This window comes from Musa acuminata, chromosome BXJ3-4 (genome assembly GCF_036884655.1).
Source record: "Musa acuminata AAA Group cultivar baxijiao chromosome BXJ3-4, Cavendish_Baxijiao_AAA, whole genome shotgun sequence".
In the NCBI taxonomy this organism is placed as follows: domain Eukaryota; kingdom Viridiplantae; phylum Streptophyta; class Magnoliopsida; order Zingiberales; family Musaceae; genus Musa; species Musa acuminata.
Window position 1 is genome coordinate 9183174 of NC_088352.1, and position 23279 is coordinate 9206452.

General features: G+C 40.2%; 3 protein-coding genes across 5 annotated transcripts; 1 reads left to right on the top strand and 2 right to left on the bottom strand.

The window, feature by feature from the left end:
• Nucleotides 1–2046: 2046 nt before the first annotated feature.
• LOC135634558 (zinc finger protein ZAT1-like) lies at nucleotides 2047–3796 on the bottom strand. The gene has a single exon (XM_065144927.1). It carries the CDS (start codon nucleotides 3608–3610, stop codon nucleotides 2630–2632), a length of 981 nt encoding a protein of 326 aa, XP_065000999.1. The 5' UTR covers nucleotides 3611–3796; the 3' UTR covers nucleotides 2047–2629.
• A 990-nt stretch (nucleotides 3797–4786) lies between these two features.
• On the top strand, nucleotides 4787–14019 carry LOC135634556 (mitogen-activated protein kinase 2). Of its 2 annotated transcripts, none has more exons than XM_065144925.1 (6): nucleotides 4787–5215; nucleotides 8256–8421; nucleotides 10849–10986; nucleotides 12539–12871; nucleotides 13241–13424; nucleotides 13514–14019. In XM_065144925.1, the coding sequence occupies exons 1-6, from the start codon at nucleotides 5046–5048 to the stop codon at nucleotides 13684–13686; spliced, it is 1164 nt and encodes a 387-aa protein (XP_065000997.1). In that variant the 5' UTR covers nucleotides 4787–5045; the 3' UTR covers nucleotides 13687–14019. The 2 variants fall into 2 exon arrangements, with proteins under 2 accessions (XP_065000997.1, XP_065000998.1); XM_065144926.1 differs by having other exon boundaries at nucleotides 4789–5215; nucleotides 8292–8421.
• A 244-nt stretch (nucleotides 14020–14263) lies between these two features.
• Nucleotides 14264–17566, bottom strand: LOC135634555 (homeobox protein BEL1 homolog). 2 transcript variants are annotated; one of them, XM_065144923.1, is made up of 4 exons: nucleotides 16678–17566; nucleotides 15781–16160; nucleotides 15251–15320; nucleotides 14264–15091 (listed from the first exon to the last, which is right to left on the bottom strand). In XM_065144923.1, the coding sequence occupies exons 1-4, from the start codon at nucleotides 17302–17304 to the stop codon at nucleotides 14501–14503; spliced, it is 1668 nt and encodes a 555-aa protein (XP_065000995.1). In that variant the 5' UTR covers nucleotides 17305–17566; the 3' UTR covers nucleotides 14264–14500. The 2 variants fall into 2 exon arrangements, with proteins under 2 accessions (XP_065000995.1, XP_065000996.1); XM_065144924.1 differs by having other exon boundaries at nucleotides 15251–15311; nucleotides 16678–17565.
• Between the last annotated feature and the right edge of the window lie 5713 nt (nucleotides 17567–23279).

The window sequence follows — 23279 nt, forward strand, 5'->3', positions numbered from 1 at the left end:
TTACAACTTCCACGGCTACGTCACGACGAGGCACACTTCAAAGCAGCCTTTCTTCGCTTCTCCCTACGGTGATCATGTGTCGAGAGATGAGGCGCTATGGAGGATTGGGCTGCAGAGGTCCTACCACTCTAGATTTGCTGGTGTTCCGAGCACGACGAGGCCTGAGATGGCACAAACAAGAACGGAAATACCATCAACATCCACGAGGATGGAAGCCCCATCGACTTCCACAAACCCAAGCTTCGCATCCAAGGAAGATCTCGGTGGGGCTACGGATGCCAAGAACGCAAGTGACGAGGAGATCGACCTAACGCTGCATCTTTGATGGCAACTATTCCTCTCTGCTCGTCATAGTTCTGCATCATGTTGCAACCTGAACATTGTTCTTGTGGCGTACAGTACATCACTATTATACTTAGCGTATTATCTAGAAATTTCACCACTTAAGAAATAGAAATAAGTTGGTCGAGGAGGCATTCGATTCAGGATCTTGTGATCAACAATCACTTCTTTGTTCTTATTCTTTGGATTGGAACCCAATTAATAATCGAAATCTTTCATAGCTAACCTACCTATTTCTTTATATGAATGGTTTGGATATGATTACATATGTAGCCCTCCAAAGTTCGCAATTTCCATCTTTATTGCTGTAAAGTTGACTTTACCATGAATATATATTATTTATCCTTGTTGTTTAATTGTTAGGATACTGATCTCTCCTTCTACAGACTGTTGTAATGGTAAGAACAGTAAAGGCATGTTGTTTTCTTAAAAAAAAAAAAACTAATTTTAATGTTTAAACTAATTATTGGTAATTATGGATACAAGTAATCTACTTTGGATTGATCTTAACAACAAGCTATATGTGGAGAATCTTAATATTTAGAGGGACATTACTATTTTTCAAACTTTATAACAATTTTTTGGAAAAGCTCCATTATTTTCTATTGTTTCCATAATGTTTATAAGGAGTTCTATCTTTTTCAAATGATCAAAATGCCCTCATATCAAAAACAACTCCTATTATAATCCAATTAATTAAATCATTTTAGTATTGTACCAAAAAAAAATCTTAACTTTACAAATATAAATGCAAAATTTGTTACTCATCTATTATGCTTATATTATTTACAAGCTGGTCCCCATTTTGTTTAATTATTGGGAATTGCATAAAATTTGGCTTTTGGAAATAGGATAATATCTGAAACATAAGGAGGTTTTCTTTGCAATACAAGTAATGGAGGGCAAATCCCCCAAACCCAAAGGACAATACAATAAGGATGAATAGAAATGGAGACCCATAACTCAACTTTCCCATTCAATGTTAGAGTTGACCTATTTTGAGCAAAATGGCCCAAATTTTATTGGTCTTTCCATATGAATTGAGCAGCATTATGTGGCTTATTTCTCTTATTATTATCATTAATAATGGTGGGTGGAAAGTTTTCGTCATCATATCTTAGATTGTCATTGCTCCATCCCATGCTTTGCTTCCATGGACCAGCTCTGAGGCTGCCATTTATCTCGGCAATTGATCCGAGATCTGATGCGCACAGGCTATCCATCCATTGCGAGCTTTCAACTTGTGGTTTGGGGGGAGGAGCAGTTGATGTCGCAAAGCTGACTCCACCACAAGTGGCCGACATCTCGAAGCCCGTCACTCAACGATTCCCAACCCAAAGGCCGCATTTTTAGGCACTCTTCGGATTACACCTGATCTGGAGTTGGAGACAACCATACACTGTAATCATATCTTTCATTCGAATCCTACTACATTGATGAGATGAGCTTGGTTCATCGCACGGTAGTAGGTGCAGGTGAGAGAAGAACGGTTTGGCTCTGAGCTTGTGAGGTGGAGCAGATACAGTAGTTTGGCCTTCAGCTTCCCTAAGTTGACTTTCCTAAGAGCCGCTACTCCTCGTGGTCAGAGTGAGAAGCCGCAACGATGATGAGTTGGGGATTCCCTCCCAAGGAATCATCCCCCATCGAAGAGACTCCTTTGAGCCATTCATTGCAAGGTTGTCCAAAGCAAAGCAAGCTTACAAATGGGGAAGAAGGTGGTATCGTCGTAAAGAATGGTAATAAACTGTGGCTTTCCTTCACAGAGCTAGGTTGAGGAGTTGAACGGTAGGTGTCACTCAACAAGGAGAGTCCTTGATCATTATTTGAAGTACATCCATTAGGGATCAGAAACAACAAAAACAGGGGACCCAGTTGAATGGACACAAGGAGAGCCGACAACAGCTGGAAACTGCGCCTGTGCTTCCAAATCCACTCTCCCATCTTCTTCCTCTTGACTCAGTTACGGAGCACCAGGCTTTCACTCCTTGCTTAATTACAGGAAATTTTTGCTTGATTATAGTCCAGCTAGTTTGCTATCCACTAGTTGCTGAAGAAAGATTTATATAGCTCATAAAACCCAAACTGTAGCACAAAAACAACGAAAGAATGCGATAAAAATCGGAACTTGATATCAGCTGAATGGAATTGGATCCTCGTTCCCAGTGGCCACCTCAAAAGATGAGATTTTGGGTGGAGTTTGGTGTTGCTTGCAATGGAATTTGCCTCGAATTGCTTCAAGATGGCGTCTTTTTCTGTAATGGAAGGTGATCTAAGTGGCGAGATGAAGTCATTTGCGTGCGGACTCTGTTGCGATAGAGACCACCGAGAGCTCCGCCTCATCGTCTGGAGCTGGGAGGTTGAGATCTATGCCGCTGTTGGTGTCGTTGTTGGCGCCGGAGGTGAAGGGCGAGGGTGGACGAAGAAGTGGGACGGCAGGAGAGGTGGAGGCGGTGGCGGCAGCAGAGGAGGAAAGGTGGGACCTCTTGTGGCCACCGAGAGCCTGGCCGGAGACGAAGACCCGGTAGCAGTAGGGGCACTCCCAGAGCTTTGCGTCATGGTGGACTGCGGTGGTGCCGGAGGAATCCTCGCCGTGGATCCGCATTCCCGCGGAGGCAGGAACGCAATTCGCCCCCACCCTCTTGTGGCTTGCGCGGTGGCCGCCGAGTGCTTGGTATGATCGGAACACCTTCCGGCACATTCCACACTGGAATCTGCTCTTCGGCCGCCTCGATCTGGATCCGATCCCATCCTCGACGTCGTCGTCCTCCTCCTCCTCCTCCTCGTATTCCTCTCCTTCGATCTCATCCCAGCCGTTGGTGTGGCGCCCCTCTGCCTTGCACTTGGACCACGCGTCGCGCGAGAGCAGCATGAGGCAGCGGGCGACGTCCTCGTCGGTGGATGCGTCGGAGACGGAGCTGACCGGCTCATCCGCGGCTGGGGGCTCTGCCGGGAGGCGGCGCCGGCGCTTGGGCCAGCGGCGGATGGACGACTCAGTGTCGCTCCCGCGGTCCTGGAAGGCGGCAGCGGCGGAGGAGAAGAAGCTCTCCCTTCGGTTCTCACGGAGGGCGTACATCGCCGACGGCTTCACCTCCTCCTCCGCCTCAGCGGTGGTCGCGGCCAGGGGAGACGAGGAGGAGGCAGAGGGCGAGGGGGAGGGGAGGGGGCGGGGTGCTCTCGCCGGAACCACGTGGTGGGAGCGCATGTGACCGGCGAGGGCGCGACCATTGGCAAAGCGGCGGAAGCACAGCTTGCATCTGTGCCTCTCCATGGCTTGGCTGCTAAAGATGGGATCTTGGGAGCTTTCAACTGCAGTTCTTTCTACTGTTACATTACATCTCTATTCCCTGGCTTCCTTCAGGAAAAGAGGCGTCGTATGAGACAACAGCAAGTAAAAGACGAGTTGGTGACAAGAAGCCTTCCTCTCCCTCCTCCCAACACAGACGAGAAGAGAGAGATGGACTTCATCCGTTTTATCATCGTTTTCTATATAAACTAAATTTATATGTATAATTATTTTTTATTTTCGTGAAATTATTATTACTAAAATATTATTAATATTTAAGTCAAGAAAAAGGTATTCATGACAATTAAAATTTCAACTGATAGTCAAACAATAATCAGCTGACAAGTATTATATATAATACTTGTCAGCTGATTATTGTTTGACTATCAGCTGAAACATATATATATATATATATATATATATATATATATATATATATATATATATTGTGGATCTTTGAAAATGTTTACATAAGTAAATTGTAATTATTCTATACTACAACTCAAAAAATTATGTCTTCATGTCTTCTCAAGATACTTGTAAGTATATACACCTATAAAACCTTGTAATTAAGTCCTTTTTTTGGAGCATATGACATTATTATTGTACTTTAGAAAAATATATATATAATTATTTATTATTATACTATAAGAAATACATGTATTGATGGTGTAGTTAGAAGAGATAAGATAATTAATTATAATGATTATAAAAAATATAAGATGAGACCTAAAAAATTTCTAGAAATTATACAATAAATAATATCATTAGTTAAATTAAAAATATTTAGATATTTATTTTTAATTTCTATTAAATCTTTTTTGTCTTCTTTTTTATTGTACAAATAATATTAATGTCTTTATCACATGTACATATTCTTTTTCATTTTGTTCTTTATTGAGGCTAAAGTTAATTTTTAAGAATAAAAATAACTTTTATATTTGTTTAAAATTACAAAAGAATTTATATATATTTAAAATAATTAATAATATTGTCTTATATGAAATATCTATGTATTTGCGGTTAATCAGTTGAAACAGAATGGTTTGTTGGCGTTATTGTTGGTGGTTGTTGTATAAAACAAGAAACACACAACATGAAAACAAAAACAGGGGAGGATGGAAGCTGCCATGTAATTTCATATGCTGCTGGTCTCAGCTTTGGCTACAGTCCGGTCAACATCTTACTCGCCGAGGAAGAGGCGACGATGGCGACGGGAAGCGACCAATAAGAAAGACGATGCAGCCGTCGAAGCAGAGCAGACGCAGCTCAACTCCCATCTCACGGGCTTTTCCCTTTACCCTCTTCTCCTCCACGAGACCCTATATCATCTCTTCCCACCATTTCTCTGATATCTGATCGCTGCGGAAGAGGAGGAGGAGGACGAGGGCGCGGAGGATCCCAGGGAGAGGTCCTCGGCATGGATTCCGCGCCCGCTGCCGCCCCCCATGGGGAGGGGCCGATCAAGGGCTTCCCGACGCATGGCGGCCGGTACGTGCAGTACAACGTGTACGGCAACCTCTTCGAGGTCACCGCCAAGTACGTCCCCCCGCTCCGCCCCATCGGCCGCGGCGCCTACGGCATCGTCTGGTGAGTCGTAATGCTCCCATCTTTATGGGTTTGGAGGAGTTCCCTTCTTGCGATGGAGATATCGGTTTCCGATTAGGTTCTCTGTTTCTTCTCATTGTTCCTCTTTTTAATTTGTGTTCGAGTTATAAGAATTAAAAGGAAGATGAATAGGTAACTTTGACTGTAGTATCGAGTTCAATTGACGTGGCGTCATAATGAGACAGATCCTAAGGGACTCACGAGGCAGCACTAATTGCAGCAAAGATAGTCACTACGCCCATTGTTCGTGGGCGATCTTGAATTTTTGTTCCTCGAAAAGAAAGGATTTGGGAAGTAAGAAAAAGTTGACTTTGAGATGATTGGCAACGAGGCAGTTGCTGGAAATGCTCTTCTTTCTATGATGTGCTTGAGAAATTCATACCATATCACAGTACTATCGGACAACTAAAGATTTTGCATAACTTGTTCATTTTGTGCGTAAGCTTTCATTTGAAATGAACATCGAGTGATTGTGATCGGAATTTACCATGGTGATGCATAACCTTTGACAGCGACAACCATGCACCTTGGTCAAAAATTAACCATAGCGTGGCTCAAGTTTTGTTGTTATAATCATGCCTGTAGCTAAACACAATGTAGGTTCAACAAGGCACATGTTTTATAACTTGCCTTACTCAAGACAAAACAAGTTATTTGTTGTGCTAGAGGCATGCACCGTCCACTTGATGAAAGGCTTAGGCACTATGAAGATGCACCAATTTTAGTTCCCAATATCACTTTTCTAATCATTAGATAATTCAGTGAGGTTTGTTCCCCCTTTTTTTTTCTTTGGTACATCGTTGCTGCTAAGCTTTGTTATGCTTTTTTCTTCTATTTCTCTATCATGTTCACATTCCACTTTTTGCATCTTTTTCTGTGATTATTGCTGTTGCATTACATTTTGTCAATGATTCCAAGCTCCAGGTGGATTCCATGCAAGACCAAGGCGTGGAGAGAGCAAAAGTGGACATATTTTGATTCAATTTCAACAGCTTAAAATCAGAAGTAGATGTATTAAACAAGGGCAAACTTTGTTCTTTCACACAGGACGATGCTTCCATGCTTCTTACAATTTATTTTTATCCTTTGCATCCCTTGTTTCCCCCTGAAATTTTGATGAAATTTGAGATAACATTTCTTTCTTTCTTTCTAGCTTCTTTTCTAAAACTTCCAGAATATAGATGATGATGCTGTAACCAAGGATTAAAATTTCGTATCGTATCGAAGTTTCAAGATTCGCTCGGTATGGTACGATACTGTATACCGAGCGATACATTTCGATATACTGTTCGATATATATATATACATATACATATACATATATATATATAAGTAAAGAAAAAGGGGCGATTGCCTCGTCGCCCTTTTTGGCGCATGGGGAGAAGAAACCTCCGTTTCCTTCTCGCCCTTTTTGACATTACCTCTTTCTGCCCGTGCGGGGAGAAGGTGGGGAGAAGAAACCGTTTCCTTCTCGCCGCGCAATAAAGGGCGATGAGGCGACGTTGCCGCCTCGTTGCCTTGTTTCTCCTGCTTGTGTGGGGAGAAGAAACCCTGCCTCGACGATGCTCGGTGTTTTCTCCCCGCGACGTCGCCAAGGATCCTTCTCCCTGCGCGGATGAGGAAAAGTTGCTGACGATGCCGAGGCCTCGTCACCTCAGACGAGGAGGGAGAGTGACGTCGGATCTCTAGGTTCTCCTCTTTTTCTCCCTCTTCTTTCTTCTCCCTCAGCTAATACCTCCCAGTAGCGGACGGTGACGATCGATTTAGGGTGGTAACAGGGCGGAAACAACCACAATCGATGGTACCGCCCGGTACTGGCAATATTATTCGAAATTAAAATCCTTGGCTGTAACCTTATATTTTTATACCTTGTACTTACACATACATTAGATAGATGTATGGATAGATCACTGAATTCATCCTCCAAACCCCTGGATGGGTTTGGAGGACTTGGGCTGATCTTATGTGGACTGTGGCATTTCATGATAAGATCTCCATCCTTTCCATAAGTAATTAGCATCTGTTACTGCTTGGTTTCTATACTTTGATGCATGAAAAATATTTTTCATACTTTTGCTCAATTTTGTTGATTTTTTATTTTTAATATGACTGAAATAAATCACCACTCTTAACTCAAAGCTACTAAATTGCGAAAACATTCCACTTTAACATCTTTTTAATCAAACTTGAAACATCAAATCATGTTTATTATGGCCTTCTGTTCTTGCTGAACTTATTTTCTGTTTCCTTTGTTCTTATCGATTTACTAGTGTTGCATTTTCATGTAGCTATATGTATTGCTTATCCTCTTTGTCTTCTTCTATTTTGCTGTTAATGCTGTGAACCCACCCCTTTCCTGTTATTTTATTAATTTGAGTCTTTGAGACTAATTATGAAATACCTCTGTGCAAATTAAGTCTCACCCTACTGAATCTCATGCCTATACTTACACTTCATGCCTTGGTTCTAAGATATCTTATTGCCTCTGCTTGATTCTTAGCATTTATCAGCTTGGAGTGTATAACCATAGTGCCATGATACAAGGGCCACCAAAATGAAAAAAAGGGTGATGCTGTTAATCCTTGCATCCATACTCTATAATAATTTTACACACATATGGCTGAAATACTATTCTCTTGGTATGTATAGATTAACCGATCAGTCTTTGTAATTTTTGAAAGAGTAAGAAGATTACACATGGACACATCTTTTGTACAGTCTTCGGCGAAGCTAGAGTAGCTCGATGGAATAAAAATCATCATATCGTTCAGATCAATGAATCCGTTTTTGAGGCCGTTTTCCCACTTTATAAGGTGCTTCCTAGGAAAAAAAATAACTTTGGTTCCAACGTTATTTATTTTATTTGCAATTTGTTCATTATTTTCTTCTACATTGCTATGCTTTACATAACTACCTCCTAAATTTTGAGAGTCAGGATTACAATCTGTAGTAATTTGATTTGTTTCGTCCTTTGCTAAAGCTGAGTTAGTTTAATTCTTCAAATCCATCTTTGGTTTAGCAGGATTAAAAAGGAATTATTTCTCGATCTTTTTTCTAGTGCTGCAGTGAATTCTCAGACACGTGAAGAGGTTGCAATAAAGAAGATTGGCAATGCATTTGATAACAGAATTGATGCCAAAAGAACCTTACGGGAAATAAAACTTCTTCGCCACATGGATCATGAGAATGTAAGTTGAGCATGAAGTGGACATGGCTTTGTCATTATTTGTCTCTCAAGTTGTTTCTAGTTATAAGATCATTCAAGTGATTTGCATTTCTGTTCCTGGTGCATTTTTCCTTGAATTATTCACGGTTATTGATCATCTCCTGGTAGAACAGGTTTTCTGATCATTTGACATAGAATAAACCTGTCCTTCATAATCACTGTCCGCCATTGAAATGGCTTGGTTCTCCACTTCAGAGAAAACCATTACAAACAGCCCAAGATTTGTGAATAATCAGTTATTCTGAAACATATTCAGATTCATAATGAATTTTCACTCTGATCGTTGATGCACTGCTTAGGGTGATTTTGCTTAAATGTAGTGCCCTTTCATTTGTTTCTCTGATTTTCACCATTTTGTGAGTAATAATTTTTATGGTTTTTGGGCATTGCAACATATTTCATCGTGAGGAGATGTAAACCTTGTGCTGCTGAATTGGTTGATTATCTTTTAGGTGTTGTTGATCTATATTCTTTTCGGCCTTCGGATGGGCCTGTCTTGGGTCCATGTTAGATCACTCTGTTATCAGAATGGTTTAAATTCTTGGTCACCGATACTAGTTGTGCATGCATTATTGGTATACCAGGCAGTACACTGACCTGTACTGCCTGGTGTCACTGAAAAAAAAAAGAAAGAAATAAATAATGATCGATAAGCTATATGGTCTGTGTTTATGCCTTTTAATGTGGAAAGGTTTACTGCTTGGTGATCCATATTTCCTCTAGTACTTTTCACTTGGTTCCTTTTTGTTTACTGATGGTAGTGGCTCTTGGTACCTGTGTTCTCTACTTTTATTTATGTTAGAGAAGTTAACATGTAAATCTTGTTGTGTACATTATTTTAAAGTGATTGCAGAAAGGTTTAGTGTTGTCTTCTAACTTAATAGCAGATCATTATCTGATTTCCTAATGAAAGTGATTACTTAAAGGCAGGGAAGTCAACAGATGTTAGGGCGCTCGGGAGAGGTGAGGCCCGAGCACCTGGTAAAACATCTGGGCAGGCACCTTCAATTGGGCATGGCGCAAGTGCATGCCTGATTCCAGGCGTATGCTTGAGCCCAGACATCAAGCAGTTGGTGTGCTCAGGTGCACGCCTGAACGAAATCCAATTGACTTGAGCCTGATCCAAACCAAATTGGGTGTGATTCGTTGATTCTAGTTTGATTGAACCAGATCAATATGAGCCCAATTCCCCCCACATGCATGAAACCTTAATTCTTACCCTAGAAAAATTAATTAGTGGTGGCATCTTCCTCTCCAGTGATGTCTTCTTTTCCAACGGTGGGCGACATTGTCTTCCTCTCACAAGAGGCTTCCATATGCTGAGTGGATCTCCAACGACCTCTTCTTCTCGCGATAACTATCTCTCTCCTTCCCCTCCTACTATTGTCTCCTCTTCTACACCTCCTTTCCCTTGATTTCTCCACCAAGTGTGTTAATACTTCTCCTTAGTTATATTTTTTAATTTTTTTTAAATATGAGAGCACCTCGCTCGGGCGAGTGTCTTGCGCCTCAGTCATTTTGGCACTTTGGCGCCTTCTAGTGTCTAGCACCTTTGATTATATTGCACTAAAGCAAATCGATTGATGCATTTCTAAGGAACCAGAGAGGTCAACTATGCTCTAAAATGATAGGCATCAAGCAGGCTAACTTTTGGTGGGCCTGGTTCTTTGTTTATTTCGGTTGATCATGGCTATGGTAGGCATATGCGTGCCGTTGTTCCCAGCTATATGGCTCTTTTGAATTCACTATCCTTTGAAAAGTCCTGGGTAGGAATGACACTGTTTTCTTTCATGATGATTTATGTATCAATTTAATAATTAATATATAATTCATATATTTTTTTAATGGAAGTAGAACGGGTATTTTATTTGCTTGATTTTACCCAAAATTTTCCTCTTTTAAGTAATTATTTGATATGTAGATGTGGTATTTGTGCTCATATATGACCCTATTTTGATGTGAAACCTTTGACAATGATGATTAATGCAACTAAAGTCATACATACTGTGAGCATTGGGTGCAAGGCGGGCATAGCGAGTTGAAACTTTTGTTGTTACAATTTGCACCTGGACACAAGGTAGGCACATGAAGGCATAAGGTTTTGTAACTTCCCCAACTCGACAGTGCAGGTCCAATGTTGTCATGCTTAAGGCATGGATCATGTACTTTGTGAAAGGCTTGGGCACTATAAAAATGCATCTTTCATGGTCTCCAATATTCATTTTTTAAAATGTTGCAGTTAAGTTATTTCAAGTATTCTATTTTACCCAAGAGATTCTTCATCCTTCTGAGAATATGTACTTGTATGTATTTCAATTGTTGAAAATTTTTAATATTCATCACTGCCTTTATATTACTTGCCGATTGTGACAAGTGTTCCATGTTGCAGGTTATTGCAATTAAGGATATCATACGCCCTCCAAGAAGAGAAAACTTCAATGACGTCTACATTGTTTACGAGTTAATGGATACTGATCTTCATCAGATAATACGCTCCAACCAACCATTGACAGATGACCATTGCCAGGTTTGGTGTTTAACAGTCGCCCTCTGGAGAAAACCTAGTTAAGAGAGGAAACCAGTTTATGATATCTATATCATTCTAGCTGATCCATTTTTTCTCATGATGAATTTTGTAGATTAAATATGGATCTTAGGATTGACATATATGCTTGAAGATATATTTTTGAGGGGATCTTAATATGGATCCTTGAAATATTTTTTTATGCTTCCTCACTTGTACACTTGGATCATTGTTGTACCTATTTTCAGTTCTTTGTGTCCACCATCTCAAATTCTGATTGTGTTGATTTTTTTGTTTGATAACTCACTTATTGAGTGATTTACAACTTCAACATGCAGTGATGTCGGTGTCAAGTATGTGGAACTTCTACAACAACTGAGCTTTGTGTAGGACAATATCCCTTGAGTAATCAAATCCCACGTGTTTTTTCGTACCTTTGAGCTTTGTTTAAAGCAATATCCCTGGTTAAACTAATAGCGTCACCTAAAACACAGTTCTTTTATCTTTCCCTCTCCTCGCACCATTGTCCTAACTGACCAAGACATCTATAGGTCCCTGTTTTTCTTCCTTCTTATTTTTTTGCCCTAATCCATATGTAACCTTTTGTGAAGCTTTGAAATCTACTAATGTCTGTGCCCTCCTAAACCCAATGGCATCTTGCTCCTAGTTATATTTTTCTCTAGAGCAGGTTTGTTTTTCCAATTACCTTTAGTCTTGCTTCTATCAAACTGTTTGATAAGGCCAACCAAAAGAAAAGGTTTTTGGACCCGTAATAACACATGCGACGGTTGTTCTTGAATGATCTAAAGACTATTTGTGAAAAATAATAATCATAATGGCAAATAATTAATATTGAATGCAACTAAATAAATTCTGCATAATTTACCATAAGACGTGCACATAATTGATGTTGCATAATTGAACATTGTGAGGTTAGTATTCAGTGCCATACACATTTCAACAAAAAGTAGTTTTTTCATAAAATCTTGATGACAAAGCATGTGCCATTTACCGAATAGAGATGATTCATGATAATATCTGGACTATATCTACATTTTTTTTGTCTAATTATTCTAATGTTCCTTCTTTTATTTGTTTTGCCCCTTCAGTTATGCAAGTGTTTTGTTTGACCCCCATTTCATTTAGAAGTTTCTGAGCCTTGTACTTTGGTAAGATTGGACTTTTTGATCTTGTCCTGCATTCTGAAAAACATTTTACTGCAGATTAGGATATTTCTTTTTTGCTATAGTCCCTGTATTCTAAATTTGATTATACATGATGAATGCTTCTTTCCTATTTACATCCGTAGCAAACCTTGTTGCACAATTGGAATCCAAAAGTTGGGCATTGTTTTCTCAAACAATGATTGCTATGCTATATACATAAATTGCCAATATATCCTTTAGTTTACTATCTTCTGTTTAGTTTTTGCTTTTGTAAGTGGCTTTTGAAAAAATTTATCAGACACCTTTGTTTCCTTAAATGTTTTGCTGCATGGTATTTTGGCATATCAACTTGCAATTATAGCTTTCACGACACTAGTTAATCTTTGCAGTTCTTTCTTTATCAATTACTTCGAGGGCTGAAATATGTGCACTCGGCAAATGTCCTGCACCGTGATCTCAAGCCTAGCAATTTGCTCCTGAATGCAAATTGCGACCTTAAAATTGGAGATTTTGGATTGGCAAGAACAACATCTGAGACAGATTTCATGACTGAATATGTCGTCACTCGTTGGTACCGAGCACCTGAACTACTCCTTAACTGTTCAGAGTACACTGCTTCTATTGACATCTGGTCGGTGGGGTGCATACTCGGTGAAATTGTGACCAGAGAACCATTATTTCCTGGAAAAGATTATGTCCATCAGTTGAGGCTGATAACCGAGGTACAACTTTTAGATGCATTGCATTCCCCAGTTCATAAAATGATAATTGACTGCTGAATATCTAATTTGTGATCCTCAATGATAACTAATTAGTTCCCTACTGCTTGTCTTGTTTCTTGGCAGTCCTGTCTGTAATATGTTGTGCTACAGTACCTCTGTTGTTTGCACATTTGTGTACTTCAGAATTCAGATAATGTAGGCAAGTTTCCATGCCATGCCAGATCTCGAGTTCTCTTCATGAAAACATGCTAAACCTACTGAAATTGTCTTTACTCAAAACTTTGTTTTTCGGATAGCATTTTGCTTAACTAATAGATAAGTTCTTATGCATAATGATCTGACATCTCAATGAATTTTCATCATGGTAAGCTAATAGGGTCACCGGATGACTCAAGCCTTGGATTTCTTCGAAGTGACAATGCCCGTAGATATGTGAGGCAACTTCCTCAATACCCGAAGCAAGAATTTTGTGCTAGGTTTCCCACCATGTCCATTGGAGCCATTGATTTACTAGAAAAAATGCTTGTATTTGATCCGAGCAAGAGAATAACAGGTTTATGCCAATTTCTTATGGTTACGTTCCAAAAATGCTTCAAGCAGTTCTGTTGCAAGCATACTGATATATGTACTTTATTTTGGCAGTTAATGAAGCTCTACAACATCCATACTTGGCATCTCTCCATGACATCAATGATGAACCATTTAGCCCAGCCCCATTCAGCTTTGATTTTGAACAACCATCATATACCGAAGAGGACATCAAAGAACTTATTTGGAGAGAATCATTGAAGTTCAACCCAGATCCCGTGTGCTAGGGTGTTCTTGTATGCGCTCTACTTGCTGTTGGCATTTGTAACTGGTATGACCACTTCTGAATTGAAGCTTGCTAAGGTCAGCGAAGGCTAAACATCGGGCACTCATCTGACTTTTTCACGGAGTCGTGACTTCTTGAAGTTGAGGCAAGGCTTGAGGAAATAAATTAAATGGGATGTTCTGAATCCAAAAGAATGCTTTAAATGTCTCTTAGGAAATCTTCTACTTGTGTAGCTTGTGCTGTTTCCATGGGGGAGTCCGTTGTATGTCGTGCTTCTTTCTTTGTCAACTGCTTTCTCGAAGAGTAATCTATTCGAAACTACTTGTGTCTGGAAGTATTAGTAGGAAACTAGAAATCTAGTTTGTCTTCTCTCTTCATCTGCCTTATTATTCTTCTTTTCTTTTTATAGTTCATGTGGCTATTCTTTTTCTGTTAGAAACAGAAGTTGAAAAACAAGAGTAAATCCGAGGGTAAATCTATCACCATCCTGTCCAATGGAAAAATAATATATATTAACTTGATGAATCTAAATCAGTTACGAAATCATCGTGTCCAGATTTAATCATCTACAAAAAAAAGACAAAGAAATTAAATACGTTTATATCATGATGGATATGAAGTATATTGCCCACTCAAATTTCCGATGTCTCCTTGTATGTTCTCTTCAATGGCCTACATGTGCAAACCAACGACTGCATCGAACTATTAGACCCTGTCATACGACACAAGATATACAGAAACTTCAGCCATGGTTTCACCATCAATACGGGATGCAAAGCTGTAAGGAGGGAACTGAACTGATGCAACTTTTCTTCTTAGTCATGCAGCATTTGGATCCCCATCAAGTTCCTGTAAGGAAGGGGTTGATCCTCCTCCCCATCTACCATGGAGAACCCGACGTATTGGCCATGGCCAGCGTGCTGTCTTGCAAACAGAAGGGGCTGTTGAGAGGCTGCAGAGAACGTTGAGCTCATGCCTCCTTTGCTCTGCTGCTGAAGACCCAAAGTCAGTGACACACTGCTCCTCAAGTTATCACTGGCGTAGCTGCCAGAGGAGAAGTCGAAGTCGACGACGCTAAAGTTCTCGGCTCCGGTGATCTGCTGGTGGTGTTGGTGCTGCTGCTGAGATTGTCGCAGTAATGTCTTGCTGCTGAAAGAGTGGTTTTGGTCACCGTGATGGCTGCTGTTGATGAGGGATGAAAGCGATTCGGAGTCGTCAAGGAGCTGCACCGGCAGTGGCTTCCGTTCAAGGGTAGAGTTAGGTTTAGGGTTTTGACTGTTGCTGTGTTGATGGCCAGTGGTTGGACTGTTGGAGTGGTCGTCCAATTCCATCGTTTCCTCCGCGTACATATCTTCCACCATTGGCTTCCATATCCTCACTCTTGCGTTTATGAACCAGTTGGAGACCTACGTCCAAACCCCATGCATGCCACCATCATTATATCCTTGAGACTATATGTACTTGGATGACATGATGTTTATGCATTCAGATTTAAAAGAATGCTTGGAAACTAAGAAAGACTAAATGAATCTTCCATTAAGAAAAAGGAGCGGATGTGGACAAACCTGGCTTCTAGTCAATCCAGTTTGCCGTGCTAATATGATCTTATCAACATCACTGGGATACCTGATGACACTGTAGTCAATCAGACATAAATATGCATAATATCATATTTGTTTACAGTTCTAATTGCTAACAAGGCCTTAATTTCTCTTAATTAAGAGAAAGGAATACCTTAATGTTGTATGAGATCCAACATCTTGATCATGTAGCATTGACATAAATTAAGGTGCAAATTAGAAGTGCTACACTTGTTGGATCTGGTAAAATCTTACCATGGCAAAACCATTACTGCAAATTGATCTCTTTCCGTCAGGCTATACATATGATCATAGTTTGCAAGCTATATACTTGAATTATCATTTCATATCAGAAAAAAAGTTGGATAAGTGTTGTTTCCTGGGAACTGAATGACGGATAAATAAGGAGACAAGATGATACCTTCAGTACCCAATCCCTCCATCAGCCATGGAAACAAGCACAGCATAAGCAGAGAGTGTGAGAAAGAAAGAAAGAAAGAGTTTAGGAAATTTACGGGTGGAGGAAGTGCTCAAAGAGCCAAGCTCGAAGAATCGAGACAGAGTGCTCGGGGAGTCCTCTCTGGGGTCGCCATGGTAGCTGCTGCGCCATCCCCTGCTGAAGCGCCTTCTGTTGTCTCATGCACTGGTCGAGCAGCTTCAGCCTCGGTGTTTCACCTCTTGTCATCCCCGGTGCACTCGGGTCCTTCTCTCCCATCGCCCTCCTCACGGCGTTGATCTGGCCAGCAATCCCATCCTTGAGGCGCTTGAAGTGTTTCGACATGGCCGTCGATGCCAATGTTAGGTAGACGGTAGCTGAACCTTCCCCAGCTATCGACTCGAACGACGAGACCACACCTTCCATCTGCTCGCCATACTTTCTATACCTTCTCCCCACCTGTGCGAGTATACCACAACTTAAAGAGAAAGTAATGAGGACAGCATTTCTAGAATCCCTTCTGCGGCTACTCTTTTTCTTTGAGCATGTCTTATTTAGAGAGTTAATTAAATATTAACATTAATTGTAGAAGCTATAAATCCTTGTCCAAGGAAAACTCGATAAGATCAATAGATCAGTAGCCCTACCATGAAAATTTCAGTACTAGAAAACTATTCTAACACTATTCTATTTGGTTTCTTTTTTTGTTTGTTTGTGATGAAACTAGGGTTATAGAGATCGTGAGAGGTGAGATCCATTGGATGTAAAGGATGGAAGGATGGTGGTGGTGGTTGGCAACTCAAGTAGAGGAATTGATGTTTCCAAAAGTGCAATATTTGTGCAGTCCCACGCAATAGAATCTAAAAGATTTCATGTTGTCTTTACAACACTTGATGGATACTAAAATCATACTAACTCATATAGGGATTTGTGTTAGAAGTAAAAGGCAGAGAGAGTGGATGAAGGAAGTGATCACCTCTTCTAGCATGGAGAGAAGCTTGATCTTTAAGTTATGGAGCTCCAAATGATTCATGGCGCACAGGGACTGTTGCCATGAAGAAGAAGGAAAGGAGGAGGAAGGTTCCTGTTTCTTCTTGTGGCTTGCTTTCTCGGATCTCTCCTGTGAGTTCCATTCCCCTCCTACGCTGCACAGCTCACCCAGTAGCTCCTGTGCTGGTTTCACGTACTTGGAGTTGTGTGAGTAAAAGGGTGGTGGTGGTGGTGCAGCCAAGCCTTCCCTTTCTTGCATCGGCTGCTGCTGTTCTGCCGCTCTCAGCTGCAACCTGTCTCCGGACACGCTGTGTTGCAAGGACTCAAGCACTCCGAACGCATCGGAGGGCTTCACGTTGAACAGCGGCAAGCAAAGCTTCCCGTCGGCCACCGGCCATGCGCTCGCTGCTGTTGCCATCTCGGCAGCTGGCACCAGAAACCTCCTACTTGATGGTTCGGGGAGATCTCGGTGGACAAAGTCGCCGGTGAAGTGAGAGGTCTGTTGCCTGGATGAAATCTCCAACATCCCTAAGAGATCATGGTTGTGCTCCAAGCTCTGCGTCAAGGGGTTGATCCCCAGCAAGAACTGGCTGTACTGGGATTCATGAGCCATAACGAAGAAACTCTCCGACCGATGTCACAAGTAGATCTTTTAGCAACCTTCGCAAGGCATTTGGATAGCTCTACTTCTCATAACAACTCACCTATTGCTTAGGCCTCAATATCTGAATGACTTATGATCACTCTCTCTCACTCTTTCTCTCCCTTCTGAACGCTACAACACCAGACTAAGCTCTCTCTCTCTCTCTCTCTCTTGATCTCTCTCTCGTCCACTCAGAGTCTTCTTTTCTGGATGGTAGTATTGGTGATCAGAAGAATAGAGAAAGAGAAGGGGCTTCAAATTATTTGTGCCACTCGTGTATGGGATCAGCAGTAGCAATCTAGAGAGAGAGAGAGAGAGAGAGAGATGTGGTCCTTGGACACAAATAATGCTGATTAAAACGTGAATTAAAGGAGACAAGGCATATTGGGACCGCAACCTTGTCACCATTCAAGCTTTCCTCACACTTGCTTCCACTTAGACTGCTTTAATCTCTAGTCTTTTCCTACACTTTGGTCAATAATTTAACGCAGCGGTTTCCCCATCTTTGTGTCTCTCATGTGGGATGTATTCCACACTGCTTGGAAACTCTTCTCTCTCTGTTTTCAAGAGGACCCACTGTTGGCTATTTACCAGTCAATGAATGCTGATGTTATTTATATATAGGACTAAATGATCTGAGCTTTTGAATCAGGTGATATTGTTCTTCGTATGCGATGACTCTCCTTCCTAGCAAATAATATCACAAGATGGACTCTCTCTCTCTTTTCTATATATATAGGGTTAAAAAAGAATTATTATTTGTCATATTGATTATATATTTTGAAGGTATAGCTAAAAAAAAGATCATTCCACCGACCTTTTTTGTCAAAATAAAAAATAGTATATATCTAATAATTTCTCAACTTTGAATCAGTCAAGCAATTAAAAAGAAAGGGAAAAAAAGGGGACCTTTGCACCACACAGTTTTCTCCCCTCCCTTCACCTAGTCATCATGATCCGTTTGTTCGCCTGAGATCACCTTCCTTGTCTCTTGCAGACCGATCTCATTACTTCGACTTTGTCAAAGAGTTACAGCTGCCTTATGTTTCAAAGTCTGCCATGTGTTCTTCGTTGGAAATCAGGGACTTAGTAGCTGTGTAATATGCACCACGAATCCTTGGTTGCATGTTCTTCTGCGTTGATTATTCGACGGGCTGTGTTCAAGAAACTGCAAACTATAAACCTTTAGATCTGTCGTCATTTCACTAAAAGACCTAAGACATCAGTTGATGTGAGGTTGCACTGATGACAGTGTGGATCCACTGTCACGAGCTAATGACAGGACCAACACCATGATACTGCCGCAACACCATGCCAACGTATTCATGAGAGGTTTCTGCTACTAATTGCCCTCGCCAAAATCAAACCTTTGAGCTTAGATACCGTGGCTACTGCGCACTCGTACTGCAAGAGAGTGTGAGGATTGAGCTAGAAGGCCGGAGGTATTTGGTTGAGGACCGCAGGAGATGCATGGCCATGTCCCATTCTTATATGTCCTCTATCAACAACAACACCTTGGTGATGATCGAGAAGCTATAAAAGTTCAGAGAAACTTAATGTGGGTGTTGATTCCTCGAATGATTATTTCTTTGATCGCAGTTATTTAAGATAAAACCGAACTCCCTTACCATAGATCGAGGACTGGAAACCTCATTCGATAAATTTCTATACATAAAACATTGATCCAATCAATTATTGGGGACGAACTTGAAAAGTGATGAAGTGTAGACAAGTGTGGCTTTCGAAAGCCAACCTCAGGGTTCGAGGTCGAAGAAAACCTACCATCAATTAGGTGAAGCTTCTACCTCAGCTTTGCAAGTCAAGTCACAACCTGTCCTATGTAGAAGTTGATGTAATTTCTTGTAACATAGTATTGCACTTTTAAGGCATCACTTCTATGTTTCCTTTTGGATTTCAGCACATGAACTAAAGGTTTTAGATTTACACATTGATTTTAAGGTCAATCTTTTATGTTATATATGGACATCAGATCTTATAACATCAATCATGAGATTGTACAAGGATATCTTACACCACTAGTGATGTTTCTCTTCCTCAACCCTCGTTAAGAAATAACATCTTTTCTAACCTATCTAAAATCATCACATTATTATTTTTCTCTGTCCTACTTCGATGTGAATGGAATTAAAATGTTTATGAATAATTTTATATGTTTATTATACACATATATATATATATATATATATATATGATATAATGGATAAAACTATTTGAATATATATATATATATATATATATATATATATATATACACTTAGAGGATTCATAATTTTGTGTATCAATAGTATACTAATAAAAAATTAGACTGTCATCGTATCTTTGGTAACACTATATATAAGCTTTGAAAAAATTATAAAGAAAATATTTTTACCATTCGATTTATCTTAGTTCATGTACTGATAGGTTGTCGGTCCGATAAATACCGAATCGAAATAAGCATATTACAAACCTTGCATGTACTTTTTTTTTTTCTTGTACTTCACCTCCAAATTTTTCAATGTGATGAGAGCACCTTTTTTCTTTTATATATGTGGCCTCTCTTAAAGAAAAGTGTAATTGACAAGTCTACTCTTATTGTTATGTCATTTTAAAGGAGAGATGAGCAAGGACTTGACCCATAACTACAATTGCATCCGTTTCCTATCAACTAACAAAGGACGACGTTGATTGCATACCTTACACTAATTCTAGAATCGACCCCCAAAAGATCTCCACGCGAGCCATTAAACACCACATGATCGTAATAGAAAGTAGAGTGGTAATTAAGCCACGTATCAATCTAATTTTTCGGTACTGTGATCGGGTCTTTGAAAGGACATCTCCATCCTAAGATGCTCACATATGGTTAGATATTGATGTAAGAGCTTAACCACAATAATGGCGACTTGTGATCTTAATCTATCGTCTAAATGTTGGAGATTTTTGAGGGAAAAAACTTAAAACTTCTTTTTTTTTTAAAATTAATTTTTGATGATTTTTTATGCCTCTTTAAAAAAAATTAAAGAAATTTTAGGCTTCATAATAGAGTCCTAAAATAGAGTTAATAATTATGTAAAATAAAATATTCCTATTTTACTATTTTTAATTATATTAATTAGTTTTATTTTATTTTTACCCGATTAATTAGCTATCTCTTTATGGTCATGCTCGCATGAGGAATGATACTAATCGAATCTTAGGTAGAAATATTGATTAATCGTTAAGACTCCAATCTTCTTTGTGAGTTTTCGAGTTGATTGGTAACACCAAAACAAGTGATGGAAGGCACTTATTGTTCACCATTGATTCAGTTGTGTTAATGTAAACACCTTTTTCTTAGCCGTGACCCGAGGGGTCGTCTGGCTCGTTCAGGGTCCGAATGGCGGGAATCTCCTTGGGGCGCCGCTCGTCTCTACTAAGGTGGTCGGGTGCGGCCTCGGACTCGGGGCGACGCCGCGACTTCTTCCGGGCGGGGACTTCTCGCCTGTGCGTCCGGACGGGGGGGGGGGGGGGGGGCCTTGGCTTGGTACCTGCACAAAGGTCGGGTCGGGGTCTCGACCCGACCCCTCCGACGATCCCAGTTAGAGAATGATGTGGGGGGCGGTTTTTTGAGGAGGAAGAGTTTCCCCCCCTTACTCCCTCTGGCTAGGGGACGTTTATAGGGGGGCTCGGCATTACCGGGCGCGCCATCCTGTCGGTCAGGGTCGTACCTCTGATGGCATCCGACATCGCCGAGGATGTTGCGTGGGGGACCGGGGGGATCGCAGGGTATGGGCGAGCTTCAACCGTTACCTGCTTCTGTCCCGTCCGACTGTGCTGGGTCAACCGAGGGGGCTGTGGGCTCAGTGAGGCTGACGTCCGGACGCAGACCGTCACCCTCATTGCTCCCCCTTGGGCGCCGCGCCTGTCCACGTGCGGGGGACGTTGCCGGGAGTGGGGTCTGTCATTTTTTGTCATATCAAGTTGCATCATCTTCGTTCTCGTTGCAAGATGAGTTCACCATTAATTCAGACATTGCATTATTGTCCTCTTTTTCTCTCAAATTGGACTTGCATTTTGACAATCCATTCAACATATACATCGTAGGAAACGAGTGTGTTTAGATATATGTTTGATGTTTGTACTTTCAATAAGCCTGCATATTTTCCATTGTTGCGCTGCTTATTGGCATCCACCAAAGATGGCTCATTTCAGCAAATGGATGCAGAGATCATCAACCTATGTCACTCACTATATGGGCATCAACCTCCCTCGGGATACAGATCCAGCATGAGCTGTAATACCACTGTGCATATATGAGTCAAGTAGAGCAGTATTCTCAAGATGTCACATGTGATATATCTAAGTATAACTCTCAATCAATCTAACTTGTGAAGGGAAAGATGCATTTCAGGAGTACTGTCATCCTCTTGCAAAGCCTTTCAACAATTCTTTTATCTTATTGAATCCATGACAATTTTGACGTTTAGTAATAACACTAATATCAATTTTGGTCATCAAATTAAGATAAATAAAACTAATCCAACCTAATTGGTTTTCTTAAATTATTATATTATGTTTAGAGTTATAGTGAAGCCCATTACGAAATGAACTATATTATGTAAGATCCTATAAGAGCCCGCCTACTAGGAAAGATTATTATTTAAGAAGTTTCTATTTGATCCAATTGTCACATACTTAATTGATTTATCCTAAGTCAGTGCAATACTCTTATATCTATTTATAAAGGTCCAATCTTCTTAAAATCTCTTACGGTCCCTTAAGGACCTATAAAAGAAAAGATAGGTTAGACGAAGTGTTTAACTTGGGATCTCACAAGTAGATATTTTAGCAAATACTTGATAGACAATGCAAATTACAAATATCAACTTTACAATATCTAAACGGTTGTACAATAAAGAATCTAAGATAGTCCATCGTGATCAAAAGTTTTACAAAGTGTTCGCATAATAGTACTATGAAATAAAACAATAAATCAACCCTAAACACTACCTCAAAGAATCATCCGGCCATATGCCACCTAGGTAGCTCTAGGATATTATGTTGGTTGACACTCTATACTACTTCGTGGAGCTAGAAAACCTCCAAAATGACTATTTAAATAGTTTATTTTTAGATAGTTTTGCTTCTATAGAGTGAAGACATATAACCTATGTTTATAGGACTAAAATAACCTCAAATGCCAATCAAAATAAGGCTACCAATCCTACTATAATCCCTCTATATATTATGCAAAGCATGAATAAGATTAAAAGATACGAACATACATAAATATTACATCGAACACCCTTTGTACATATTTGTCTATGACATTCTCTTTCACTTATTCCTTCGACATCATCGTCAAAGCCTTAACAAACGCTACATCTCCTCACCCTTGATGAATCTTTAATCTTCTTCTTTAACAATGTGCCTCTTAGCTCCCAACTACTCTTTGCTGCTATTGTTTATTAGTTAAACTTTGATCCACCAATACTACAACTCGCCAATCACTTTGACTTTGGTGTGGGGTCGGTCGAGTTGTATTGATCTTTGTTAATTCTTACGAATCTCTTAGAAGAAGGAAAAGACCTTCCTCGTTATGTGTTAGCCTCTTAAACATATCGTATTCTTGAACTGATGGATGTCTGTTGGAGCTTTAATGAGCATCGCTTTACAGACTTTAAAGTTTTTATGGTCTTTCCTACACAAAATTTGCCCATCGATTCATCTTCTACTTAGTTGTCATCTCTAAATAGGTTTGCATTACTTCCGCTTTTGAATAATATTTTATTAAAAAATAAAACAAGTAATCTATTCTCAATAGAATCGATCATCATCGACGAGGATTTGATAATTATTGTCTTTCACTAATTTTTCTTTTAGAGGTCTTTGAATATGTGCTCCTTTACTAGATAAATAAGAGGATTGGTCAATGGAAAGACACTTCTGTGTTCACCCCTTTC

Bases quoted from the DNA above. Each gene is read 5' to 3' on its own strand.
- LOC135634555 (XM_065144923.1), bottom strand. From the start codon at position 17,304: ATGGCTCATGAATCCCAGTACAGCCAGTTCTTGCTGGGGATCAACCCC. The intron at 16,161-16,677 runs GTGATCACTTCC...ATACTCGCACAG, and splicing joins TTCTCTCCATGCTAGAAGAG to GTGGGGAGAAGGTATAGAAA. The intron at 15,321-15,780 runs GTAAATTTCCTA...GATTGACTACAG, and splicing joins TTTGAGCACTTCCTCCACCC to TGTCATCAGGTATCCCAGTG.
- LOC135634556 (XM_065144925.1), top strand. From the start codon at position 5,046: ATGGATTCCGCGCCCGCTGCCGCCCCCCATGGGGAGGGGCCGATCAAG. The intron at 5,216-8,255 runs GTGAGTCGTAAT...TTGGTTTAGCAG, and splicing joins GGCGCCTACGGCATCGTCTG to GATTAAAAAGGAATTATTTC. The intron at 13,425-13,513 runs GTTTATGCCAAT...TTATTTTGGCAG, and splicing joins TCCGAGCAAGAGAATAACAG to TTAATGAAGCTCTACAACAT.
- LOC135634558 (XM_065144927.1), bottom strand. From the start codon at position 3,610: ATGGAGAGGCACAGATGCAAGCTGTGCTTCCGCCGCTTTGCCAATGGT.